The sequence below is a fragment of the Dipteris shenzhenensis genome, chromosome 14 (assembly GCF_047967505.1).
Source record: "Dipteris shenzhenensis isolate YYH24624 ecotype China chromosome 14, Dip_SZ_1.0, whole genome shotgun sequence".
Classification (NCBI taxonomy): Eukaryota; Viridiplantae; Streptophyta; class Polypodiopsida; order Gleicheniales; family Dipteridaceae; genus Dipteris; species Dipteris shenzhenensis.
The window spans coordinates 55697811-55709552 of NC_141609.1; the positions used below are offsets into that span (position 1 = coordinate 55697811).

Consider the following 11742-nt stretch of genomic DNA (forward strand, 5'->3'; position numbering starts at 1 on the left):
AATGACTTCCAATATTCATAAATTGTGGCTGCTCCAGTACGCTTGGGCGCCCATAGTATGTATCAATAGGATGGATTGTTGTGACACAACAGTTTCACAAGTACCTTTGTCAAAGCTCATGTGGTGAGGAGTCAATCAAGTATACAGCCTCACTACAATGCATAGTGGGTACTTGCAAGCACGTCAATGTTACCTCGATCAGTGACATTGGTTTGGATAACATGTATGAGGAAATCATCTTCAACTTTAATAGGTCATGCTCTCATATTGATAGATAGTTCTTGTCATGCATGAATATTATTAGAGTTCTCTCCCACTGTCTTATGTATTTGGCACCACTTCGACTAGCATAGCCATGGATGGACCCCAAAATCACTAATAGTAGAAAGCAAAGAAGCTGCCAAGAATAGTCCAACTATGAACTAGCATTTTTGGATTGGTTTAACAAGAATAGAAATGGCTTGATTAGGAGATCCTCAATTTTAATGAGGCTCACGAGCAACCTTATTCAAGGATATTGATGATCATAAAAGGTAATTCCCAAATAGAAACATGGACAAAGAAGAGCTATAGAAGAACACTCCTCAGAGCTACATCAAAGTTGAAGGAGAAAAATTGTGATCATGTTCAAAATGTTTCTAGCTAGTTTCTGGTTGTCTAGCAATGTTTTGTCAAAGATGGCTTTCTTTTCTGTCATGAGAGGAGCATCTTGTTATGAAGAAAATTTTAGCATATTTTTTTGATCAGAATTTCTTTTTTGCTTTAAAAAAAAAAGACCTTGATGGACCTAGGCATGCAAGACTTGCTTCAAGCTGCTCATTGATTGATAGATGCTCAATACCTACCAAACTAAAGCATTTGAAAATAACCAAAACAATCATCTATATTTAAATCAAGTATATATTTAGAAACTACAACTTCATATGCATACCAAAAAAAAAATTTACATCTGTCATAAACAATTTGATACATATTCCATTTAAGAAACTAGACAACCAACCATAATTTTTATTCTCACGTGTTACAACTTACATTTCATGCACACTATCACCATGCTAGATTACTTTGGATTAAATGTACTACATGTAATATTCTCATGAGTCTATTGAATGTCATGATTACAAATATTTTCATGGCTATTACATGCATTTTCTTTCTCATGCAAAAAATACAATCCTTTATGTGATTGTCCATTGATGAATTTGGCTTAGATGTAATGTTTTTACTAATGAGATGCTTTTCTCATGTAATCAATCAAAGAAACACCCATACTGTCCCCTCGCTCTAAGCACGGTACTAGTAGTCATGAATCACATGTTTGATGTAGTGTCTTATTTTATGTAATTTACATGCTAAATTTCCATGCAATGAGGTGACATTCATACATCTAATCAGTAACCCAATGCATTTTTCATATGCTTAATCCCTCAACCCTCAACTAGTTCCTCTCCCCCAAATGTTATGAGGAAAGCAATAGCCATAGTGATTTTTTAAATCCTTTTTTAATGACATAACAACATTTCCAAGATGACTTGTTTTTTGTTCCTCTGAGGACCAAATAGAGCCTTGATGCCAAAGTGAAAGCCTTAGGCTAGAGACAGAAGGTCATGAAAGAAATTTTCTCCTCTCAAACTTTTCATGCAATAGATTCAATTTGATACAATAGTCGTTCATCTTTGGTCTCATGAGGTCTATTCAAAACTTCATTTGATTGTTCGACATGGACAATGGCTTAGGAGCAATGTATGATCCATGAAATGAATATTCTAAGTTTTGGTAAAGCCAGTGAAACGTCCTCACATCTTTTTCAACCTAACAATGCCACTCCTAATGAATCACAAATCCATATGACACTTTCCATACAATCAATCAATGTAACTTTCATGCACCTTTATAATCAATCATTCATGAATTGTATATTAGTCATATTGTCTTGATTCATAAAATGATCACTTGAAATTTATACATTTTCATGACAATCTTTAGTTTTTTGAAATTCATAAATGCAAAAATAATACAAAGCAAAAATTTTTAAAAACTATTGCACAATAACACTTGCACCATAAAAAATGATATGCATGGATAAAATAATATATTTTATAATGATCACTTTTTTCCATTCCAACCTAAAGCTCCTCAACTGGCGGCCTCTCTCCATGACTACTTTGGGCTAAAAAATGCCAGACTACTTTGTCTCCCCCTTAATCTCCCCAAACCTTACGAGGTAAGGAACAAAAATGATAATTTTTATGCACCTCCTAGTTCGGAGACAAGAAAGACCAATGATTCCACAACATTTCCTCCCCAACTCTCAATAAGAGAAAGTAGTCCCAACATGTTTCTTGCTTCTCTAGTTTGAAGAATAAGTACAAAAGTAGCACCATGGTATACTCCAAAGATTAGTTAGAGCACTGGAATCATGGTGGAAGACTCTAAACAACAAACACATAACACAATTTAAAAGGCTACCACCATGATGTTTTTCTTATCCCACCTAATCCAAAAAAATGGCAAGAGCATTGATGCAGTAATAGGAGAGTAATAGAAACCTTAAACCAAAGAGAAAAAAAGATACTTCACTTGTGAAAATATCAATGGGATGTCTTCTGTTATATAAAAATATACCACGGCTATGCCAGCCGAGGCCCCTTAATTTTGGTCCCTAGTGTGCGATGTGTTCTTCACTCCCTCTTTTCCTCATGTTTCAAATGTTCTACTTGTTGAATAGCTGCTATATTACTTCAATCATTCAAGTTCCCAACCTTCACTTTGAGGTTGGAATCTATCGTAAAAAGGAAGAATGAAAACTAAGAATTATCTAGAGCTTGAAGCACTATACAGTAATTAAAGTGGATATTTTAGTATATGCATTTGAGCTACTACAAGCTCATTAATTGCCAAAGGGAGCCTATAAGGTAATAGTCTAAAAGAGAGTGGTTGGATCTCTTGAAAATAAGATGCAAAGATAAAGGTACATGTGGACTAGTTCTAGCTCTTTACACGGAGGATACGAGTATTCAAACCCATCTACTATGGGTTTGGGTCCCTTTTTTGTGAGAAGGCGAGGCGGTTATTGTCATGTGAAAGGGAATAGCAAGGAGAGGAGAGGAGAGGAGCTATATGTACAACACATGTCACAACCCTTGATAGACACCTCAAATCTGAAAATAAGTAATATAAGATAAGAAACTTGATACATTTAAAATTACCATAAACTCCCATCTTTTGCCCTTTTCTTGTGACATCGTTAGTATGATTGACATCCATGCCCCTTGTTTGAGTGACCATTATCATTGAGTAGCACGATGATTGATTCAACATTTCTTAAAGAAAGATGACTTTAAAAACCCCTAACATAAGCAATAATAATTAAAGTCTTTATTAAAAAGTAGATTTGAGTGGTATTGATAGGTAACTAGTTATTGGGACCTAAATCAAATACATCCCCCCCCTTAAATAACATGTATAATAAATAATTTAGGGTACTTATCATACTAACAGAATGGGGGCCTCTTTGTGGGTGTTATTATTGTAATCCATCGCTTTTAATAAAAAGTAAGATCTTCTTTAGAGGGTAATTCAACTCTTTGTCCTCTTGTAAGGGTACCCATAGGAACGGTTGGTGCCTCGAAGGTTTGGGTAAACCCTCTTGTACTTTGAGAAAAGGTATGCTTGCCCTCTTTTAGAGGATGTACATTGATCTCAGTAGGCCTCAAATTTGATGGGTAGCCTAGAACTTCATTTTGAAGGGTAATCTAGAAGTCATCCTTCTTATCATCTTTTAAGGGTAAAATTTTCCCACATGGCACTTTTGTATAAAGGTTCATTTCTCTCTTGCCTTTCTAGGGAAGGGAAAAGCCCCCTTTCTAGGGTGTTGTAGCCTTCAAATTTAGGAACTATGTAGAATGTGAGTGGGTATAGCAATTGCCAATACGTGTGAGTCTCGAGAAATGTAAAAAGTATTTCCAAATTGAAGGTGCTTCTAGTATTCAAGAATTAATTCCCCTTGGAGTGTCCAGACTCCACACTCTACTAAAATTGGTGAATTGAGACAACGTACTAGGCCTAACACGAGGGCATATAGATGCGAGAGAGCATGAGTGGTACTGTGCACGGGGAAAAAGTGTAAAGCCAACGCCCTGAATCATGAATCATGGTGAATTGCCACATGCCAGCACAGCACAGCCACACTAAGACAAGTGAGCGCACGCGTGCAGGAAGACTTGGAAAGGTCGTCGAAATGATGTACTTACTATTACACGTTAAGAAATGACGGCCACGTACACAGAAACACACTTTTTTTTGTGCAGCAAAACATACATATATATTTATTTATTTATATCGGACGGCCGCCCAACGAACACACATATAGTGTCTTAGTGTTACGTTGATTGTAGCAGTTCGGATGATTCGCAGCGCAACTACGAAAGCTTCCTAAAGACCAAGGAATAACTAGCTACTATTATATGATTTAGTTAAAAAAATATTTCTATTTCTCTTCAAAGTTGGGACAAACGACAATAATCGCAACCGATAATCGTAACCAACCGAAGCGCCTTTTGGGTTTTGCAAGCCATGCTGGCATGCTCGTGTTTTCAATCTTCCTCTACCACTCTCGACCCTCGACTTTTTCGTTATTCAAGGACCTCCGCTTATGATCACCAACCCTGGACGCTGATTCTCGTACCAGCCAAACGTCTGTGACACGAATTCGCACACTGCGTGCCCGCAATTCCTTATAAAGTTAGTCTACTCCGTCCAGCAGCAACTCCAGTTTCTAAGTCGATGATGATGAGGTTCACCACGTCCCTTTTCCAGTCCGAGCCTAGGCCCTAGCTAGAGGCTGCTCCATGTGACATGCTACCAATCCAGAATTATCTCAGCTCTTCCAGCCTCGAGGTCGCAACCTTACATAAATCTATCTGCTTGACGGCCTTCATACGCTGACACCTCCACGGTTCCACCGTTCAACGTTTTATATTGTCTCGCAGCAGGGCTTCGAAGTACAGCTTCTTCCCGCACGATAACAGCGATGGTGTGACCCCGCCCCGGTTTGAGCCTCGTACCTTCCAAAGCCAATCACAGAGATTTCTATTGGAGATCTGTCTCAGCTCGCCAATCCAGTCCGGATACGACGGACTGAGTTGTGCTAGGTCCATTTGTGCCTATTGTTCTAACCTTCCAAACAGAATCCAAAACACCGATGCTATAGGCTTCTCGTCAGACCAAGACCATGGATGCTGCAGCGCCAAGCTCAGCACCTTCGCAGACCAATCAACCACAATCCGGGACTTCGGCGGGAGTTCAAACTTCAGGTTTTCAAGTCTTTCAAAACTGTCTCCCTGATGTGAGCAGATTGTTTTCGTTGGCGAGTATGAAAGTGTATTCTCTTGTAGCAAGGAGCTTTTTCTTATTTTCTCGAGTTACGTTTCTCCCTTGTGCGTGCACTCCCGGCTAGCATATCAAGCTTCCCACCCAGTTCCTGACAGCTAATTGACTTGGTTCTGATTAAACTTTGTCTTCGACCTATAGGACGACACTGATCCATCCAGCGTAGGTACGATTCGCATAAGGTCTCCACGTGAAACTTGAAAATCGGGCTCAGGGTTCAGATCACCATCGTGAGATCAGTCGAAAGTAGCGCTAGGAGGACGACAGCTAAATATATCGGAGCTTCTAGTAGCTAGACGGAGAAACTCACGCCGGTGAAAGCTGAAGATCGAACGACGATCTGCGGCAAGAACCTCAATGCGGCACGACTAATTAGTACTGTGACAAGTCAAAGGTGAACAGAGTGAAAATTGACCGACACTGAAAGAAACTAGGGGGCTCAACATTCCGGCATAAGTAGGCGGATACTACGATCCAAGGAACACTATTTTACAAGCCCATGGCGTCGTAAACCAAGTAGTGCAAGAGTAGAGCTCCACGGCCATATCAGTGCGGTGGAGCATATGAGAAGTATCGGCATGAAAACGGAAGGGAGCTTATCCTCATGTGGGGTCTTAGTGGATCGCACCCAAAAAGTCGAAAAAGGCATCAAACGTGAAAGCATGGAGGTCACTGTGACAACTGAATGCCTGAATGGAATGGTTTCCGATGAAGCGAGGCTAACGAAAGGGCTGCGAAGAAGCGACGATTCCGGTAAAAGCAGGGTGCAGCATGCGGGAGTAGACCAGCAGACGGCCCATGTTTTCCAGTCCCTTTACAGTAACGAGTATACAGAGGAGTCGACGGGAGCTCGAACAATTCGCCAATCTGGTGGCAAGGATCGCCATAGCAAAGTCTTCACGTCGAAGGGCCCAAGAGACAGAAGAGTTAGGCTGTCTGTGTCAACTGCCATTCAGTTCTACGACGTGCAAGACAGGTTAGGTTTCGACCAACCTAGCAAAGCTGTGGAATGGCTGATAAAGCAGGCCAAACCCGCCATAGACGAGCTTCAAAGTCTGTCTGAACTAGGGATGCAGAGGCTAGTACGAACAACGGCAGAGCGTGATGCCACTGCAAGCTCTAGGATATTGGAGGAACCTAGCAATTCGGCACTAACATCCGGTTGCAAGGGGTGCAGCCTCAAGAGCTCGTTTGCATGCGATTCCGATAATCAGAAGGAAAACAGACGCGAAGCACAGCAGCAGCTGGAGAAAGCTGCGAAGGATGAGGGACCTCCCATCCAGCAACATGAGCAGCAGCCCGTCAATATGCAGCAGGGGTCTGGATCGGAGTCGAGCCTCATTCTTAATGAAGCCGATATCATGGATTGTGATCCTCCGCCTCAACAACAACATACAAGGAGAGAGGAAGCGCTTTCTCCATCTAGTCATCCGGGCAATTACTTCCAAAGCCAAGAAGAACCCTTGGCCTTCAGCTCAATATCGAGCTCTAGTTTGCAACTCCAACAGAAGTTGTACATGGCCGAACATTGCTTCACCGAACAAGATTGGCGGCTGAATCCGCACACCCAACCATTTACTACTGTGAGCCCTTTTCATCTTCATCATCCCGGCCAAGCTGCGGCTAACGCCTCGGAGCTGGTCCCAGAGCTGCACGTTCGCTCTCGCTTGCCTTTACAGCAGTCCAGCCGTCTACACCAGCCCTCAAATGTGAACGAGGGCTCTGTGAGTGGAATCGGCACGTCCAACAAGTGCTCTGCTGCAGAAGGTAGTCGCACGGCTTCTGCTGCGGCAGCAGGGCGATTCATGGTTCGTGATCAGGGCCTCTCTAATCAGTCTCTTCTTCAATCGTTGACCGTGGTATCCCCAGAGCACATGTACGAGTACTTCGGGTGCCAGATCTTCCCAAATTGCTCCACAAACGATTTCCAGCAGCCTATTTCCATCAGCAACGCAACTTACGAAAGCCCTCTTTTAGGTGCATCACCCATTAGCAGGCCCGATCGCAACCTGGCAAGCGATCCCTTGCAGCATGCGGCGACCTTGGAAGACGAATTCTTCTCCGCCGCGAAAACGAGATTGAGGAACGCCGAGTACAACATCTCGCCAACGCGGCCACCCTGTGCCTCGTATTCTTCTTCCGCCGTAAGCGCAACGTCGGCGGGACAGTCCAATGAGTCCATCCGCAGAAGAGATCCAGCAACCGTTCCGAATGGCTGTTATTGTGGTGTTCCTGCACGAATTCACGGGTTCGAGGTGTTCGAAGATGATCAACACGAGCGTATACAGTAAATTCAATCTCAATGCGTGTAGGTAAATTTGTTCTGTGGAAACCTAAATTCGTTCTGTGAAGTAACTATAGGCATCGAGCTAAAACAGTTGTCTCAAACGGGCTTTTGATATGGCTGGCCGTTTTGGTTTTGATTTTCCTCGTGTTCATTGTAGGTGGGTCTGCGGGCGGACAATGAATCTATTTGAAAGCACTGCAATTTGGTAGATGGCTGGATTTACGTAGGAGGCCGCGGGAATAGAGCATGCGCTTCATGATTGAATTTCCTTGTTGCCAATGCTGCAACAGGACCCAATGTAAGATAAGTGCCAGTTCTCCGGCCTCTAATTGCTTCCACAAAACCACTCTTCTGCGTCCCTTTACAAATTTTTGCTCTACGTCCTAAAAGTTGTAATAAAGCTCAGACAACCGCTCGAGACTAGAGAATTCAAAAGAACAGGCCAATACGGACGGGGAACTACAAATTACATACTGAGGTTACGATACGATAGTAAAACCATTTGTTATAGACGGGATTTTCTGGTCCTTTACTGTCTCTTGTTCTAGCAGTCTCATAAAAAGCCGTTATGAATAACACTTTTATGCAAAAAATGATGCGACATACACTATCAAACCTTGGAAGGCTCTGTATTGCATTCAAATTGAGATTGATATGAAGACCCATGCCCACTCAAGTTTAACATTCGTTCTTCGCCTAGCCTAAGTTTTCTGATGATGTATTATGTGAATCCGTGAATCCAATAATGATAGAACTCTTATGAGAATTAACAAAATCATTGGAGAGCTCCCTTGATCTAGATGCCTCTGAATAACTAGATTTGCACTAGATGCCTCTGAATAACTAGATTTGCGGCAGGCAACTTTTTCGAAATTGAACCTGAGCACTAACTACTAACTCGAAATTGAACTTGAATCCCATCACTATTTAAGCATTTTAAGGGGAAAAAGTGAATGAGCAAAAAAGTGGACATGAGATGTGACACCACATGGTCAGTTAGGACCCGATCCTCCCTACAAATGTCAGGGGTGGTGATTTATTATTGACATCATGATGTCTATCTTTTGGAAGCTCAAGTCCAATAAATACGTGAATAAGGCGATACAATGACTAATCCTCATTGCAGTCTATAGAATATTGTCACATGGACTACAACCATATGAATGAAGGTGTCGTCATCCTTCGATCTTGCATCCATCTTGGATTTCTTTGCTCCCTCGCATCGATAACATGAATTAAAAGAGAGGAATGTTATAAGAATTTATATTGAAAACAAGCAATTTTCAATAGACGAGCAATTGAAAATATTTGTATGATAATATATAATATATAATTGTTATAACCACACAGTGTGGGCAGGGAGGCGACGCGCTTCCTTCCCCAAAGAGTTATAATCCAAGGGAATAGTCCCTTCCCAAGGTGCCGAGATAACGCCGAGAATATTAACGCCTAGAATATAAATGCTATTATCTGAAAGTCAATAGTCGTAATCGTAGTCAAACAACGATAAAATGACCACGAGCGACTGCTAATACTTTGTTGCTCCAACTTTTGCAAACAGGGTGAGAAAGTAGTTTGGAGCTAGCTCTTCCAATCTTCACCTATCCAATTATGTGCTTATCACTATATTAAAACGCAAAGATTTATCCAGTTTTGAGACTTTATTGATTATGTACTCCTAGGTGAGTTTGATGCTCTTTCAAAGTCCATAGACATGATAACTTGACGAATATAGATTGTGTGTGCAAGCGTTCAATATAGTGGTTTTCTTTGAAAGGATATTTATAGTTGCTCATTTGATTTGTAGAGGCTTATCTCCTCCATGTTCCTATCGAGATATGTTAAATCTCCCTCCCATCATTTTAGCTCGATTGATGTCCTGTTCATTGACCTGCCTTCTGTTCCTCTAGCTTCAGTTCACAATTTCCACATCCTTGTCCTATAGTGGTTCACACTCGCATTCTCCATGCCCCATTATAGCCTCATGGACTAATTGCCTTGCTCTGTCTTCCTTTCTCTCACCATACCCTGGTAAAAAGAAACTAGTATCCGATCTTGCACATTTGCCCTCCTCAACTTGTATTCTAAAGAAAAGGTGTATGAAAATGGGTAAATTTTGACTGTTTGTGGATCAACAATCAAGACCAGAGGCACTCATCCTCTCTTTTAAGGAAGCACTCTGATTAATTCAGAGGTTTTGAGACTCGCCAACCCGCACATAGCCCATACGAATAGAAAGACTAAGCCAGTGGAAGTAAAGTTTGCAATTAGTAAAAATGTTGGCAAAGGGAGGCAGTAATTGAAGGAGTCTGGATGGATAAAGGTTTGATTAGCATGAAAGTGAATTATATCAAAAGGCGTGGTAGTCATTACAAAGGCTACAGTTCATGCTATGGGCCGATGAGCTGCCATGGCATGGCTAAAGGTGGCTTGGCTGGACTCCTAAAGAATAATTGCCCCGTCATCTACCCTGACGCTACCCTCCATCATCTAGCATGACCTATAGCCTACATACCCCGCCTTCTACTTTGGGCCACCTTCCGAGCAAGAATGTTTGCAAGAGTGTTGGTCTCAGTCCATTTTTTCAAAACAAAGATTCTGCTGGGAGAGTTGGGACGAGGACCGGAGACAATAAATGGCCGATTCTTCTTCTCTAGAGGAAGAATCTCTCTGTCTCCAGTATAGTCAAGCTGCTGCAAGGTAGAATCAATGGGGTTGACTACCTTTGCATAGCCGAAAATGTGACTAACTTCTAGGTCAGCATTTTGTGCCAGATCCGTCTTCGCAATTCTTTGGTTGGGCTAATGTTCTCAAGAGAGAGAAGAATGACTCTTGCAAAACCATCGGTCTCAGCCATTTTTCTCTCACCCACAGACTCTTGAGGCATCTTAAAAGAACTTGCTGATACATCGGCTTGGCTACTAAATGTAATTTGCCAATTGATAAAAGACTCTAATCCCTCTTGGCCCACATTGTTTAGAATGCACTTAAATGAGAGTGGGAGCTCACATACCATCCTTGATTGGAAGGGATCCAATTAAATCTTTACGGGGTAGGTAGCCTATGAGGAAGTTTTGGTTTTATGAGCAATTGTGAAACCACTTGTCATAATTTAAGACGTTGATCTTGCTCAAGATCTAATGGTGTAAATTCTCTTTTATTTTGGGATGTGTTTTATATTGTGTTGGTAGCTTTTCTACCCTCCTTGCTTTTTGCCTCTGCCTCTATAAACTACCCAACCACTCCTCGACCTCCCTCTTCCTCATCCAGCCTTGCCTGCAATCTCCCCTTCCTCAATGCCTAAAGACCTTTCCTACGATGGTGGTCACTACCCAATTCTATATTCTTTTTGTATGGACATGTCATTCATGCCAAGAGGAAAGCCAATGCCCCGACCTTCGTTCAAGGCAATCAAATGGATGATGAGTTTTGGGCTAGTCTCAATGGGCCGGTATCACTTATTTAGGTCTAAGATTTCGCATCACACATGCTTATTTTTGGCTCTGAAGCGGATGTCTTCATGCATTTTTCATGAAGTCAGTCATGCTGGTTGACTGAATTTGTATGCATATAGTGGGCACATTGTAAGGTGTAAGGAATGCTTTAGAATTAGGATCTTTTGAACATTTTACCATGCAAAAGGCCCATTGAAACTAGAAAGGAGAGGCTTGGAGAAGTTGTGTCATAATAAAGTAAAACCATGCCACAAAAGCATACCTAAGAAAGAATTCCCTACATGCTAGCCCTCATAACAATAGGGTCCAAGTAGCAAGGTCATATGTTGAACCTAGTTAGAGTGCCCCTACAAATTTAGCATAACTTTCCTTGACATGGTTTATAGCTCCATTTTAAAGTAGCAAATGGCCCTTGGGAGCCACCCACATGAGGACTAAAGTAAAATAACATTGTGTGCTAGGAATCTAACAAATGGTCATTATTAAAAATAACAATTCCCACACTTTTATAATATATGAATCGTTCCAGATATTTTCCCAACTTCAAATGAGATTTCCAAACAATCTCATAAAAGGATTCAAACACTGCAGTAGAAGATTTTAAAAGAA

General features: G+C 41.5%; 1 protein-coding gene across 3 annotated transcripts; it reads left to right on the forward strand.

Annotated features, from left to right (window-relative positions):
* The first annotated feature begins 4602 nt into the window (after positions 1-4602).
* On the forward strand, positions 4603-8145 carry LOC147894852 (uncharacterized). 3 transcript variants are annotated; one of them, XM_087384342.1, is made up of 3 exons: positions 4603-5347; positions 5533-7703; positions 7836-8145. In XM_087384342.1, exon 2 carries the CDS (start codon positions 5955-5957, stop codon positions 7680-7682), a length of 1728 nt encoding a protein of 575 aa, XP_087240468.1. In that variant the 5' UTR covers positions 4603-5347; positions 5533-5954; the 3' UTR covers positions 7683-7703; positions 7836-8145. The 3 variants fall into 3 exon arrangements, with proteins under 3 accessions (XP_087240468.1, XP_087240467.1, XP_087240469.1); XM_087384341.1 differs by having other exon boundaries at positions 4603-5315; XM_087384343.1 differs by having other exon boundaries at positions 4603-5315; positions 5533-7699.
* The last annotated feature ends 3597 nt before the right edge of the window (positions 8146-11742 follow it).

Coding starts and splice junctions, on each gene's coding strand:
- LOC147894852 (XM_087384342.1), top strand. CDS start 5,955: ATGAGAAGTATCGGCATGAAAACGGAAGGGAGCTTATCCTCATGTGGG.